This window comes from Candoia aspera, chromosome 1 (genome assembly GCF_035149785.1).
Source record: "Candoia aspera isolate rCanAsp1 chromosome 1, rCanAsp1.hap2, whole genome shotgun sequence".
Taxonomy (NCBI): domain Eukaryota; kingdom Metazoa; phylum Chordata; class Lepidosauria; order Squamata; family Boidae; genus Candoia; species Candoia aspera.
In genome coordinates this window covers 318,640,142-318,656,819 of record NC_086153.1, presented here as the reverse complement: position 1 = coordinate 318,656,819, position 16,678 = coordinate 318,640,142, and the positions used below count along the sequence as shown (strand labels likewise).

At 41.9% G+C, this 16,678-nt stretch overlaps 1 protein-coding gene across 1 annotated transcript in view; it reads right to left on the bottom strand.

Moving 5' to 3' along the window:
* The window catches only part of SGPP1 (sphingosine-1-phosphate phosphatase 1), a 28,814-nt gene extending 12,580 nt beyond the window's left edge, over nucleotides 1-16,234 (bottom strand). The window contains exon 1 of the mRNA XM_063290436.1: nucleotides 14,838-16,234. Coding sequence (XP_063146506.1) covers nucleotides 14,838-15,554 — 717 coding nt within the window. The 5' untranslated portion in view covers nucleotides 15,555-16,234. The remainder of the gene's footprint in view (nucleotides 1-14,837) is intronic.
* Nucleotides 16,235-16,678: the final 444 nt, after the last annotated feature.

Here is a 16,678-nt window from a genome sequence, read left to right as displayed (position 1 = left end):
AATTAGGGCCTATATAGCTAAAACTATAAATAATCTAAGTCTTGGTTCATTTCCTACATCATGCTTAACCATGATTCACTGAAGAACACACAATTGATTGGATTTACCCAAGTCATAAATCATGGTTTAGAAACAAGTAAACGTTAAACCAAAACTAAACAAACCACATTCTGGTTTAACAATGTATTGTATGAACCATACTGTTCATATCCCATATAACATATATAACTGCATGAACACAGAGTTCATGCTATATATAACTTCACACAACAAATATTTGACAGATATTCATCCAATGCAACAGACCACATACCACCCATTAACCTTCTACCAGCCTTTTTATTTCTTAAATTTTCTCCCTTACAGTAATTTTTTCATTTTAGTAAACATTCTGACAAGGTACACCGAGTCACCTACTTCTTCTAGTTTTATGTATAGCTTACAATTGCTCACTGTGTTCATTATTTTCCCTGTCAAACACAACTACCTTAGTTTTTAATGTAATTTTCAGATCGAGACTCCTCATTTCATCTGTGGTGGTAAAAGGTACCTCCCTCCACACACCCACACGAGCTGCATTCACTACCAAACCTAGGAGGTCCCCCCCAAAAAAAATCTGAACTGCTTAAAGTGCCCTTGTAAGAAAACCTTCACAGCAAGCTGAAGAGACCCTGAGAGATGACAGGGAGAAGACTCCGCCAGGAACCTGGAGCCCAGGAAACCAGGAGGTTTCTATTCACTGTCCATATCTCAAAGGTAGCCTGGCTAGCATGCTGACCTAGTAGGAGGGGATAAACGGGTTTACCTAAAATATTCCAGCATCACGCTGTAATTTCTATGGTGTCTGTCTTTTTTTCCCTTTGTCTTGCTTTGCAATGTGGTGGGCCAAAGGCATCTAAGCCCTGGTTCTGCTTTTGCTCATGGCTGCTCAGCAACGTGTCAAAGCTTTGCTGGGGGTCCATTATATTTATTCAAATTTATTATTCAAATTAAATTACTGTATTATTGCTTGTATACACGCAAATAAAATTGTGTTGTATCTTCAAAGTGATTTGGTTGCTTAGGTGAGCCAGGTTTTGGCCACAACACATCATACGTTCTAATATTTGCCTGAAATTATTCAGATTCCTTTGTAGTGGTGAAGGCACCAGGCTAGAAACCAGGAGACCGGGAGTTCTAGTCCCATCTTAGGCACAAAGCCAGCTGGGTGACCTTGGGCCAGTCACACTCTCTCAGCCCTAGGAAGGCGGCAATGGCAAACCACTTCCGAAAAAACTTGCCAAGAAAACTGCAAGGGAGTTATCCACGCAGTCTCTGAGAATCAGACACGACTGAATGGATTAAAAAAAAATCAGGTTCTTAGCCAATGAACAGCATTATCTGCATACACATGGATGCACGTCTATCTATCTATCTATCTATCTATCTATCTATCTATCTATCTATCTATCTATCTATCTATCAAATTTTATCACCATCCATCTCCCTCCCAAGGAGGGACTCTTTATTTATACTCCCAATCAATACACCCATCAGCAACATTCTGTCAACATTTATCTGTAAACATATTAAATAACCAAGGAGATAGGACTGATTCTTTTCTGACTCCTTGCTCAGTGCTAAATCATTCACTAAGTAATCAATTTATTCTCACACATGGTTTGCTACTTTATATATTGTTTTTGTTGCACTCAGCAACCACCTTCAACTCTACCTTCATGTAAAACATTCCATCAGGGTAGCCTATTTACTTTATCATACACTTCTCTAAATCAACAAACGTACAATAAACTTTTCAAGTCAATACATTTCCCAGTGACCTGTTGAAGAACAAAAATCTGGTCCCCACATTTCCTCCCTGGCATAAAGCCACACTGCATTTCCTGAATTTTATTATCATCTCTTTATAAACTTTGCAACATCAAACTTTCCAACTGTTGAACACTTTCCCAGGAGCACTTAATAAAGTCATAATCCCCCTACAGCTTGTGCATTCACTCTTGCTACCTATCTCTTTGCATGGAGGAACAATAATGGTGTTCCTTCAATCAGCAGCCTTCTCACTCATGTTAAACAACTTGCATAGCTATTCCACAAGCAAAACACACCAATATTTTAATATTTCTCTAGTTATACCATCTATTCCTGCAGCCTTACCATTTTTTTCAACATTCTCAACAACACTTATGATTTCCTTTCCATCATTTTTTTCTTGGACACTAACATTTATCACATTCATTTCAATTCCCCTCTTCAACGTATTACTGTCATTCCCATATAAATCTCCAAAATACTCTTTGCAGCATTCCCTTACTTCATCCCAATAATTCCACCATTTTCATTATTAATTCCCAGTTGGTGGCTCCTTGTTTAGTACTCTTCACTGACTTTCAAAACATTTTTTATTTATTTCCACAAAATTGCTTGGCATTTTCTCTGCCTCTTTTGATCTTAAGGATCCCTTGCTTCCTTTGACTTTGCAACCATTTTGGAACTCTCTTTTCCTCCATATACACATTATACAATATACAACATTTTTTCTCTCTGAATACATCATACAGTCTTTGCCTCATCCTAATTTTTGCAGCAATCATTATTTTATCTGCGTTTTCTTTATTCCATCTTTTTAATTTTTTAAAAATAAATTGACTATGTCACTTCATCATTCCATCAAATATCCTTTTTCATACTTCCCACTGCTGGAACTCCACACATTTCTGGCTTTTAGCAACATTCTTTTCACTGTGTTCCAACCAGCTTCCGTATCTTCTTTTCTTACATCCATTTTCCATTCATTCTGTCCAGAGATTAATCTTCTTCTAATACTTTCTTCAGACAAGACTTGTACTTTCTTTTCTTGCAGCCATGCTAATTTTACTCTCATTTCTTTATTTCCTTTCCTTCCATGTCTATTTTTCCCCAAAATCCACTGTTGACACTACAAAAGAAAGTTGTCTCACATTCAGAACTTCTCATTGCCCTTGTATTATTCACTAATTCTCTCAATGTTTTATCATAAACAATCAATTCAATCATAGATTTATATTCACTCCACGCACTTATGAATAGACCAAATAATTCCTTATTTCCTCCAAAGAATAATTTGTGAATGGTCTTGCATTTGCTGAGAACTGAAAAGATGTTGAAAAGAAGGGAATGGGCAGGAGGTATAATGGGCTGCAGATGGTGCTGCTGAGGATCGCTTTGAAGATTATTCTCCCAGCAACTTGGGAGGAACGAAACTTCGCCAAATCAGACTCTTGAAGATCAAAAGCTTGTTCAAATATAGAAAAAAAGGGTGAAATCTTTAGTCCAGTATATAACTGACAGAGAATGAGCATTCTTTCAACATTTTAGAATCATTCTCCTTGCAAACATATATTTAGAGGGAAAAGTTAATATAACAATTCTGACTTTACGCAGAAATAAATCCAGAGTTTAAAGCAGTTAAAGTTGTTTTAAAGTTGTTTTCCCAGATTTGCTGGCTGGGAAATTCTGGGAGTTGAAGTCCACACATCTTCAAGCTGCCAAGGTTGAGAAACACTGCTTTAAAGAGCCTGTTTGTTTGTTTAAATTCATTAGCCACCCAGTTCAATGGACTCATCATATTAATGATGACAAACATATTTAAAGGTTAAGGATGATTTCTGTTTCCACCAGCCTCAAACTGTTTTTTTCTCCTTAAGAAAAGACCAATGTATACTGAATTCTTGTTTTTCAGAGACTGCAAACTGTGGCCTATTAAATATTAAAATGTACTGTACAGACATATAAGACTGTCCCAAACAACAACATAATGTAAAATTCATTTAGGGGCAATGTTTATGTCACTTTTTCTACATATAAGCCTACTGTTGTATATACAGGCTTGTGAATTCTATAATGGAGGAATAATTTTGTTGTATTCCCCATGCATATTATGGACAAGGGTAATGAAAAACCTCTATAAATCAGAGGACAAGTAGAAAAAAGGTTTATGATACTATCTATATCTCTCACAAGTACATTCTATTATGTTCAACAAGGCTTATTCCTAGAAATTTGTGTACACAGCTATAGTCTTAATTATCTGAAAACTTACTGGTATTCTTTTTAATGTAAGTGTGACTGAAATCAACAGCAAAGCTTATTGAAACAAAAATACTTTACCAGAAAGCTGTTGCTTGGCAGCATTCAGAAACAAGTATATAACCAAAAAAGACTCCAATTAGGATTACTTCATTAGGCCAGAGAAGGACCTGGCAACCTTTGTGGGTCTACAAATATTGGCTATTAGACCTTTTTAAAATTTTCACTGTTTGAGAAACCCCATTTGTTTTTTTTTAACATCCTCTTACAGCCCATAGTTTTATCCTGAGAATATCCTGGAGAAAAGTTGGCCAAAGAATTCTTCCTCCTTCTAGATTAAGCCAGTGTCAATAGCTTTCAGAAAAGAACAATAGTTTCAGGAAGCATACGGAAACAATTCATCTCAAATGCTTATGGGGTCAGGCTTTGAAAAGAAACTCATCTCACGAATGAAGTGTTAAATGCTTTAAATTTATTGCACTAATGTTTATAAAGCAGACATCGACAAAAAAAACCCCATATAATTAAAAAAAACTGAATGGACATAGTTGGACATGAATTCTATGGCAAAACATACCACTTCATGGCACCATCAATGTCTTCTCTTGTTTATTCAATGATTTATTAAATTTATATCCTACCCTTCTGGAGCTCAAAGTAGTGCACATAATGCTCACTCCTCCCATTTTTCACCCGAAACAATTCTGTGAGGTAGGTTGGACCAACAGAGTGACTGGCCCAAACTCTTCCAGTAAGCTTCCATAGCTGAGGGTAGACTTCAGTTTTAATCACCTTAACCCAATGTTTCTCAACCTTGGCAATTTTAAGGTGTGGACTTTAACTCCCAGAATTCCCCAGCCAACATGGCTGGCAGGCTGGGGAATTCTGGGAGTTGAAGTCCACACATCTTAAAGTTGCCAAGGTTGAGAAACACTGCCTTAACCACTACACCACATAACTCATTTAGAAAACAATCCAGTGATTGTTTTGCAAATAATGAATCTATTGATCAGCAAATGCATGAAACATTTTATTTAAAGCTAGTTACTTGTGGCACAAAGCATATTTTTAAATGCAATGAAACAATGCATGTTGTATATTAGAAGGCTAAAAACGTCCTGACTAAGCAAGAACCATGCTGAGACGAGGAAGAAGTCTCTAGTGTTTTATTACTGCTAAAGTAGACAGGAAATCCTACCAAACTGAAGAAGCATAGGAAAACCCAGACAGATAAACCCCCAAAAGTCAAGGTGGGTCTGTTCTGGATCTCTTTGAATGACAGCTCAAAGACTCTAAAATATGCATGCGTTTTCCCCCCTGGATAGGGGCCCCCTCCTGCTCACCATCAGTACTCATGACATCACCCTCCCCTCCAGATTCACATTCCATTTCAGCCTCCTCCTTTCCCGAGTTCCCTCCTCCCTCCAAGCTCCCATGGGAACTGGGCAACGATGGAAATTATCATGCCTCTCTATCTAAAAACATGGTCTATAAAAAACTCCACTGTGGCTTGTGCAGATGGGAGGCCCTTGCAAGGAATAAAATGCACCATTTTAGTGAAGAGGTCCACCACCACTAGTATGGAAGTCAGTCCCTGGACCAAGGGTAAATCAGTGATGAAGTCCACGGAAACTGTATCCCAAGGCCCACTGGGGGTGGGGAGGGGTTGCAAGAGTCCTGCAGGCTTGGCTCATCTACAGGTATGACAAGAAGCAACGTAACTCTTTATGTCTGCAGTCATCTTAGTCCACCAGTAGTCTCTCAGAGCTCTATGGAGAGTTTTGAAAACACCTCCGTGCCCGGCCGTTTGATGGTCATGGCAAAGTCTCAGTACTTCTTCCCTCAATGAGGGGGGAAAGTATAATCGCCCACTATGCCAGAGGATTCCTGCTTCCACAGTGAATGAGGAGGCAGAGTCTTGTGGATCCCTCTGGAGGTCATCCATCCTGGCCCTGGCATACGGGTCCTGTTGCTGCTGACCTTTGACCCTTGCAAAGAGGTCCTCTGCTTGTCTGCCTGCTGCTAAAATCTCTGTCTGGTTCCCCCCAGTAGACTGATCAAAATTGTGAGGTTGTAATATAGTAGCCTGGACCTCCTGGTGTGCAGTGGAGGTTGCCTGAATGGATCGAGACAAGGCATCTGCCAAACGGATCTGAGCTCCGGGAACATAAGAGATAACAAAATTGAAATGGGAAAAAAACTGGCTCCATCTGATTTGGCGTGGGGTGAGCAATCTGGTGTTTTGTAGAAGCTATAAATTCTTGTGATCAGTGCAAACTTTCACAGGAAAGGTTGCACCTTCTAGCCAATGCCTCCACTCTTGAAATGCTGCTGTAATTGCCAGCAACTCCTTGTTAAAAACATCATAGTTTCTCTCTGCCGGTGAGAGCGTGTGAGAGAAAAAGGCATAAGGAAGCAATCTCTTCCCTACTTTGTCAGTATATTGCAGTAAGACAGCAGCAATAGCAAAATCTGAAGGATCTGAATGTATTATGAATTGATTCGTGGTATCAGGATGCTTTAAAAGTGTCTGGGATGCAAAGAGTTGCTTAAATTCTTGGAAGGCTGCTTGCTCCCTCTCCCCTCAAAGGAATTTGGATCCTTTCTTCAAAAGCTGTGTGAGGGGCTTGGCCCTGTCACTAAATTTATGGATGAATTTTCTATAGAAATTGGCGAATCCTACAAACCTTTGTACGTCTTTCACATTGTGGGGGGGTTGCCAAAACAGAATTGCCTGGACCTTTGAAGGATCCATGGATATGCCTTCTGTTGATATTCTATAGCCCAGGAAATGTAATTCAGTTAAATCGAAGGCACACTTCTCTAGCTTGGCGAACAGCTTGTTCTCTCTCAGTCTTTGTAAGACATTACATGCATGGGTTACATGAGTTGTAGCATCCTCAGAAAATATTAATAAGTCATCTAGATAAATGACTAGATACTTACCTAGTAAATCAGAGAAAATTTGATTCATAAATCGGGAAAATAATGTTCCAGCATTAGCTAAGCCAAAAGGAAGAACAAGGTATTCAAATTTCCCATACCTGGTATCGAAGGCAGTCAGATATTCATGCCCCTCTTTCATCCGGATCAGATTGTAAGCATTCCTGAGGTCCAACCTAGTAAAAATGCGTGTTTTCTGTAAACGATCCAGCAGGTCAGATATTAAGGAAAGCAGGTAATTTTCTTTGACCGTGATTTTATTGAGGGAGCTGAAATCATGAACAACTCTCAAGGGTGCCTCCTGAGCTGCCGGTGCCAACGGGTCAGGCTTCTTTGGTACGAAGAATGTAGGAGCAGATGCTGGGGAAGTAGAAGGTCGGATGAAACCCTTTTGGAGATTAGTATCCAAGTAATCTTTCAAGGTGGCTAGTTCCTTGGATGACATGGGATATTGTTTCTTTGCTGGAAACTTAGCTCCTGATATCAACTCAATAGTACAATCACAGTCCCTATGGGGGGGTAGGGCTGTGGCCTCTTGTTCACTGAAAAACATCTGCGAAATCTGCATACTTGGCTGGCAACTGCACCCCCCCTGCTTCGATGACTGTGTTAGTTGCTGGAGAGAGAAGGGAGGCTTGAATCTTATGATGCCAGCATTCCTTAGCTGGGAAGGAGATTGCTCCCGTAGCCCAGTCCAAGAATGGGTTGCGGAGCTTCAGCCAAGGCGTGCCCAGGATTATAGGTACATTAAGTGATGTAGTAACATAAAGTTGAATCCACTCAGTGTGGTCTCCCATTGTTAGCTGTAAAGGTTCTGTGGATCTTCGAATTGGACCAGCCTTGAGGGGCTGGCCGTCAATGGTCTCAACTTCTAGGGGACGTGGCAATTCCATGGTTGGGATGTTCAGGTTGTACTGTCTGTATATCAATAGAATTGGTGGAAGCTACGGACTCAACGAGAGCCTCTAACTTGACTTGGTGCTCTGGGTTTACATGCATTATGACTGGTAAGTAGAAAAAGGATTGCCTGGAATCTGCAGAATGAGCCCTTCTTAATTGATTGATAGTCTCCCTGCTGAGCTCTGTGGAAGGAGACCGATGGAGTTTCCCTGGTTGGAAGTAGTGGCACGGATGGATCTTGGTTCTGCTGCTTGCCCTGGGGCTCTTGTGGAATTCGCTTGATTTCTCACTGGGCAAGCTCTCACCATATGCCCCAGGGCTCTGCAGTAGAAACAGAGGGCTCTCTCTCTCCTTCTGTCTCTCAGCCTCAGAAGTAAGCCTCCTGCTCACCTCGATCTGCATCAGCTCCTCCGGTCCTGAGTGGAGAGATGCTGCAGAGAGAGCTGGAAATCCTGGAAGTGCTCTGAAGCCCCTGCCTCTTCCCGGCTGCAGTTGCCTGAGCTCTTCTAGTCTGGTGTCTACGACCACAGACAGTTGATATAAACCTTCTAGGGTAGCTGGTGTTCCCTGGCACACCAATTCGTTCTTTATCTCCTCATCCAGCCCGTTTGAATTGGTCTTTCAAAGCACTCTCATCCCAGTCCAGATCCCCTGCTAACAGTTTGAAATCAGCAATGTAAATTCCCACTCTCTTGTTGCCTTGCTTGAGCTTCTGAATCTCCCGGCTGGCAGTGACCTCTCTAATCGGGTCATCAAAGTGTGCTCGGAACCTTGCCAGAAAATTGTGGTAGTCATTGAGAATTGGGTCGTTGTTCTCTACCATGGGAATAGCCCATTTGGCTCCTGGACCCTTTAGCAGACTTAAAATAAGGGTGACTCTGGTTCAGTCTGTTGGGAACTCTGCTGGCCTGCTGCGGAAAAGCACTGTGCACTCAGTAAGAAAGGTTCTCAACTGTCCGGCTTCTCCCCCAAACTTCTCCGGTAAGCTGCCCTGGGATCTCAAAACTACTGGCGGAGCTGCTGCTGCTGGCACTGGCTGTGGGATGATCGGAGCTGATTGTTTTAACTGTTGAAGCATAACCGCTTATAATGTGTTGACCTGGAGATCTACTTGCTGCTGGTGTTGCTGCAAGTCTGCTGCCAGTTGTTGTATGGCTTGTTGTAGCTCCTGGTTTTCTGAAGACATTTTGCCAAAAAAAAAATTATTTCCTCCCTCTTTCAATGGGAGTAGGGGTTTGGTAGGATTGATGTCCTGACTAAGCAAGAACCACGCCAAGACAAGGAAGAAGTCTTTAGTGTTTTATTACTGCTAAAGTAGACAGGAAATCCTACCAAACTGAAGAAGTGTGGGAAAATCCAGACAGATAAACCCCAAAAGTCAAGGTGGGTCTGTTCTGGGTCTCTTTGAATGACAGCTCAAAGTCTCTAAACTACACATGCATTTTCCCCCCTGGATAGGGGCCCCCTCCTGCTCACCATCAGTACTCATGACAAAAACAGTAGCTTATGTAACAGCTGTCAGCAATGGAACTTGCATGAGATGAACCCTGCTGGATTAGGGCAATAGCCCATCTAATTCCATGTTGTGCATCTCATAGCAACCAATCAGATGCATTTACAGCAGGAGGTTCATAGCCCCCTCTCCCATGCTTTTCTCCCTGGTAGCCAGTAATTAAGTTACGCAGATATTAGATTCCGAAGTTATTAAACCACAATTAACAGTAGCCATTAATAACCAGCTTCTCCATGAACTGATCCCTTTTTAATACCATCAAGACTAGTGGCCATCAACTCACCTCATGATGGCAAATACCACAGGTTAACTATGTATTTACTTTGTTCAATTATTCAGTTTATTTTATACTGCACTCTCAAAGCACTGCTCATGGTTTACAATGTAAACACCTAACAAAGGCATACAATAGAACTGTAAAACTATATATTACAAAACCGGTATTATTACAATTATTACAAGCATCTGCCAACCAACAAGTTCCTAAATGTTAAAGTCTCTTCTAAACAGCTCCTTAAATGCAGGGAAGAAGGGCACCATGTATGTGTCCAAGGGAAGGCCATTCCAGAGAGGTGGAATGTCTTCAGAAGCCATCACTGAGAAGCAACTTCTGGCCTGTCCGCTTCCAGAATCTTTTATCTTTTTACAACCATCTCTTGTGTGAGTATCTACTTTGCTTGGTCCTGAATCTCCCTATATTTTAACACACAATACCAAGTTCAGGCATTGTGAGAAGGAGAGAAAAATAACTCTATCCACATTGTCCAAATTAAGCATGATTTTACCATACTCCCCTCCTCCTCACCTCCCCCCACCCAGTCCATCAAAAAATAGGTCTATCAAAAATATTCTGTCTCCTGAAATGGAATATTCTGGGGACCTCCAAGAATACAGACCACATCCATCAAGTTGTTCTTGAGGTGGTCCAGCAGTTTTCTGGAAGTAATTTCTTCATGGTTCATGGAGTTCCCAGAGAGAGACAGAATGATTTGTATTTACTAACCCTAAAAAACTCCAAACTGACTAAAAGTTCTATATGCCACCCAGAGTCACTTGGAGTTGGGCAGCCCTATAAATCCAGGAAATAAATAAATAAATACTGAAGTTTTTCCTTAAAGTAGATGCACTCTAGTCCTGCAATTATTTAGATTGCCATTTCTGCAACTTTTCTGGCTCTAAACTATCCTTTTTGAGGAGTGGCGATCTGAACTATATACAATATTCCAAGTCTTCACAGACGTATAAAAGGCCATTATTATATTGTCTATTTCATTTTCAATTCCTGTCTTAATAATTCCAAAAGAGTAATTTATCTCATACGTCTTCATATTTATTATTTAAAGTTCACTGATATTTTTAAACTATGTGTCAGAGATAAAAGTTCCATTTTAATAGGACTTAAAAACAATTTTGACTTACTGATTAAACTGTACATGAAGCACTGAAGGCTTGCCTCTGACATTTATGCATTAGAGGTTTCTTTTTTTTTAATAGTAATTTTATTAAACATTACTCTTAAAAAGATAACAACTAATACAAACTAAGAAAAAAAGAAAAAAGTAGAGAATTAAAAAAAGAAAAAATAGAAAGAAAAATAAGAATATTTTAAAATACAACAAATGATCTCTTCTTCCCATATCCCATCTCTTATCTATAAACATATCCTTAAAGCCTTGTCGTTCAGTCCTGGTCAGCAAAAGTCCATTAATGGTTACCAGAGATAACAACATATCCATTTTAACCTTGATCAGGTAAACCAACTTTATATTCCTTCCTTTTACTTTTAACAATCTTTTATTCCTTCAAATAATGTCCTGGAACTTGACTTCTTTTCATTTTTTCTTTATCCCTTCCCAGCGGAAGCTGGATTCTCCGATAGCCGGCTCAGGCTGACTCAGCCTTCCATCCTTCCAAGGTTGGTAAAATGAGTACCCAGCTGACTGGGGAAGGCAATGGCAAACCACCTCACTCTATAGTCTGCCAAGAAAACGTCACGAAAGCGGCATCCCCCAAGGAGTCAGAAAATGACTCTGGGACCTTTCTTCTCTTCTTACAGAATCCTTCAAAATTTTAACAGGTCTCTTTTGTAAATCCAATACAGGAAAGTTATACAAGTCACTCTTCTGGTTTGTTATTTAACCACTACACCAAACTAGCTCTTGTTCCTCTTCCATAACATCCTTTAAACACAGCCCATCTATAATGGCAGGCATTCTTAAAATTAACTTCTGGGTCCATTGCTCACAAATATCCTTCAATAGTCCAATGTTAAAGTATTTTGCTCCAGTCTGTATAAGCAAGTCAAAATTAAGTGTTCTTCTCCTTTAATTGCAATCTCTAGTTCCTGCTGATTCCCTCTAGTGTCCAATCTTCAAAGTCCCATCCTATCATGTTTATTTTTTAGAATGCAAAACAGCAGCAGTTTCCCACGGGAAGGATTCTTATAATTAATTTCAAGATCTTATTTCAAATCCATCTGGACTCTTAGTCTTCAGTTCATCATTTCTTCTCTGGAAGTCTCAATTATGCATTAGAGGTTTCTATAGATACTGCAGCCTCAGCAACACTTCATTGCATTATCAACATGCCTGCTATTTGCTCCTCAACTAGCAGAATTTGAAACCTATCTCCTCTAAGTAAGTTAGGGTCCCAGTAATAATAATATCTAAAATGAGTATATCCCACATTCTTCCAAGGATTCCTCTTTAAACATTTTTGGGGAGGAAAAAATAACAAGTATGTGGATAATCTAATTTAATGAAGGCCAGTGTTCCCAAGGCTTCATATGCTAGATTTAAAATATATCAAATAAGTACAGAGTACCATTTATTCCTTCCCAATTGCAGTAATCCAGACATTTTCACATTTTGGAATACAGTATGCTAAATTTCTGGAACATGCTAAGTACAATCCTACAATATCTGAACAGAAAACTTCAGTTAACCCCAAAGGTTTACGAGTGGATGGCTGCACAGATGGAAGAGGTGGGGATTTCTTATACTAAGATAAACCAGCGTTGTGTTTTTGCAAAAGAAAATAGCCCCCATAGCCTGTTCTACATAACAAACTACCGTTCACTCGGTTATCTGTAAGGGGGGGCTCAGATTCAGAGTCCGAAGACGATGAAGAGAAGCCATCTCCTGAAGCGGCCTTGGAGGACGAGCAGTCAGCTCCGTGGGTGGGGGACACCAGACGAACAGCCGCCTGAGCAGGCAGAGGAGGCAGGGCCGGCCAGCGATCAGCGGGGACAGCTGCCGCTGCTCCGGGAAGACGAGAGCTCCGAATTGCCACCCCCTCCCAATGCGAGCGCACGGAGAGCAGAACGGAGAGTAGAATAGAGGAAGTCAGCGAGGTTACTCGCAAGAAAACACGCTCGCCCTCCTAAATGAGCCCCACCGGAGCTGCTCTTACAGTCTTACTTAAGGAGAGCTACAAGCCCGAGACAGCTGTTGGAAAGAACCGTTCCTAATTCCAACTCTCTATGCCTCGCGATTCTGAACCCGGGCCAGCTGACGACTTCCCCAACGCTTTGGACTCCTCGACTGCCTGACCAGGGCATGTGCCCAGGACGCCGCGCTGGGGGGGCGCCACAATGGGCACGGAAACCATGTTTGCCCCGCCAGACCATTCTTGTGCCTGCTCTCTGGACTTTGAACTCCTTCTGTATTCGTGTTGCTGCTCTTGCGAAAACTGGGTTGCCTTCACGTGCACGTTTGCACGTTGCTTTTGTTGCTGCTTGTTGTTTGCAACTGCCTGTGTAATTGCGTCTGCCTGGCCTGAGACAGGACGTTATCAATTACTAATTTTCCTGACGTCTTAGATAACAAGGCATGGCCAGTGATCAGTACATTGAGAGAGAGAGAGAGATAAAAAAAAGAGGAAACACTAAGTTGTACAGCCCCCTCAAGAGTTCTGCTCAGAACCATCTCCATGATGGAAGGGAGAACAGACATAATGCTAGTTCCTTCCTCTCCAACTTCCCTGACCTTTTGGAGCAGATTGACAGGGAGGAAATCTCTTCATTTCACTAGACTGGAAGCCTTCTGCAGACAGAAAAATCCTTTCAAAGTACAGAAGGAAGGCTTTCAATCTTAGCCTATACAGTAGTTTAAAAATAACACAAGGAGATATGAAAGTCAAACAAGTTCACCAACAGAATCATGAACACAACTTTTGTTAATATAGCAATATGTATTTTGCCAGAATTATGTCAAAAGTATTCTGTCATACTTCCTCCCCAGGCAAATTCATTCCTGTCTTAGCCAACTTCTTAGATGGTTTCCAGAGACATACAATGGCTTTATGGAAGGAAAACATGAACGACAAGAGTAGAATGAATAATAAATCCTGTAGAGTATTCAAGTGAAAGAAACTCAAACTCCTCAATGGCTCAGAGGAGATCCACAAGCTCAAGAAGGTTGCTGTCTATGCAACTAATAAAAATACACATGTCCATCTGTGCAGCCATTATCTTTATCACCTTGCTCTGCTGAACTTGCCAGATGCATTTTTGATGTGAATATGGATACAATTTTATCTATTATTCCAATTTTGCTACCGCCCATCTCCCCCGAAAGAGGGACTCTAGGCAGTTTACAATAAAACCAATACAATTCTTATTCAGAAATATTACCTGTTGTGTCAGGACCAAAATCTGCACACTCAGATGGAAAACATACCCATGAAGGTTTACTTGGAAAGATAAGGCTACATAAATTTGCACACTTACTGGGATTATATTCAATATTCAAGAAAATCTGCTTAGAGCTGCACAGTTAAATTGGCACCCCACACAAATATAGTCACACTTAATCTAGGCATTATCTTAAATTGATAGGGCCTATTCCCCCATACTTATATTACCATGAGAAATTATTTTATGTTAGGTTACCAGAACACTTCTAAACTAAAGATAATGATTTAAGGTAGGAGAAACTCTGGAATGCTTTATTGGTCGTCTCTGTAAATTGTGTCAAACATCTAATCAGACTCAGTAATACAGAAAATACTTCAAAATTCCAACTAAGGAAAGGGAACAGAGAATAAATCCACTGTATTCTTTTCAAATCCAAGTGTGGCCTGTATCATCTGGCTTCAAGACTAATTCCCATGCAGCAAAAGCTAGAATTAAAATGCTCCAAAGCTTATCAATGATATCTTAACAAGGTTTGTTTGGAACATTCTAAAGAGAAGCACCATTCAGAAAAATACTTATCAGCATATTAATCTTGGAATGTTTATATAAATGATCAGATCTCCTAGTTGTCTAAGCATTTACCTGGGAACATATACTTTCCATTGTTAAAATGGGTTAGAAAAGGAAAAGCAGTGTATTTTCAGATACTCAGCAAATTATTTCACCAGCAGTGAAGGAACATTAAGTGTCTTAATATAAACAGAACTGAGTTCTTACCTGCCACCGTCCATAACTAAGCAAGAGTAGTGATACAGGGATGGCCGTGCCTGCCATGGCATGCGTTGAGGGCATGCTGTATTCAGAATTGTAGAAAACCTCCAGCTTCACTACTGGCGGAGAAGCAGGCCTTGGCCAACGAATAACATCCTTGGTACACTGGCCCACGTACATGATCCAGACCCAAATGATAACAAGTCTCCTGCTCAGCCAAGCATCCACATTCCAGAAGAAGAAGGGGAAAAACATGATATAGAAAAGTTCATTGCCCAGTTCTGTACCAAAGCTGAAGACGTAATAAAGGAAAAGGTTACGGATTCTGAACTTCTGGGATATGGATTCCCCGGTCAGAGAGTTGCGGCGAGGACTCCTTTTTGAGACCCACCTCTGCTGCTGCTGCTTTTCTGGGGAGGCCTGCTGGGATTCCACCCCACAGGCTTCTTCAGAAACTACTCCACTCTTCATGCCATTGGAGTAGCTCTTGGTACTTTTCTCCTCCATGTTAAAGGAACCTGGGAATCGGCATTGCCTGTGACTTTCGTCCTCTGTCTTGGCAGTGGTGCAGTTCCCATTGGCCAAGACGTGTTCCGTGTCCACCAACTGAGCAGAAGAGACAGACCTCCAGTCTGGTAGTGCTTCAATGCCGCAGAGTTTTTGGAAGTGGGCAACTTTCTCTGCATCTTGCAGGTAACAAATCAGGCGATGGAACAGGGACATGCTAGCTCTTCTGTCAGAGGGCAACTCAACCAGGTAAATCTGAAATCCAGGATGGAAGAAATACCAAAGCAGGGAAAGAGATCTGGAAGCACTTCAGGGCAATTTTCTGTTTTCAGCAGAGTTCCCTAAAGTGAGGAGCTGCTTAGGAAACAGGGGAGCCGCTTCGGCCGCTGACACACAGGCACAGAACCAGTGGGTGCAGGGAAGGAGCTAGGACAGGTGTGATTGCATAAGGCACGCTGTGAAGGACATAAACCTACCTGGCTAGAGAAAAAAATGGGAGTAACAGTATATGGGGCAGAAGAGGAGGAGCTTCGGGTTATGGAGGGAGGAAGCGAAACGAAAAAGCGAAGCGAAGCTAAATTGCGGACGAAAAGGACCCAGGAGAGAAGGAGGGCGGTTTAAGCCGCTGGGGCGCGAAGCTGCTGAGAATGGGTTCACCTCCAGAGAGCAGGGAAGCAAAAGGCGCTCCTGCAGGGCAAGCTGACGAGCGGTCGAAGAGCAGCTCCGGAAGGGAAATCACGATCCTGCCGAAGAAGGCGGCGGCGGCGGCAATCGGGCACTCAGTCAGTCGATCCAGCCGCCGTTCCGCCGCACATCCCCAGAGAGCCTCTCCCCGCTTTCGCTGTTCCGCGCAGGTCCAATTCCGTGCAAGTCCCGCCTGCGGCTGTGGCGGCTCTTACTGGGCTGGGACGCGCGCACGCGCGATTAATCCCCGTCCGAAGACTCCGCTGCGCACGGGCGCGCACGCGAGACACGGGTCGTAGGGCGTGCGCGAGCTGGTGGAGGGGAAGGAGGGAGGCGCGCGGCGTCTCGGTGTCCCCTTCAAAACCTGTTTATTAATCGAATTTATATCTCATCTTTCGGCCGCGAATGACGCCTGCCTAAGGCATCTAACGAAAGCCCACCAAAATTGGTAATCAAAATATTAAAGCGAATAAAAAATACATCGCTGATGCTATGCAATTAACAGCACCAGCCTATTTCTGGACCTGACGGGGTCTGCCTGAAGGACAGACGCCCTTCTTCGCGCCTCTACGTGGGCGTCTTTTGACTGTCCAGAATCAGCTCGGCACTTCTGTGATCTAACTGCTGTTGCTGTGTTGAGCAGCTAATGATTAACT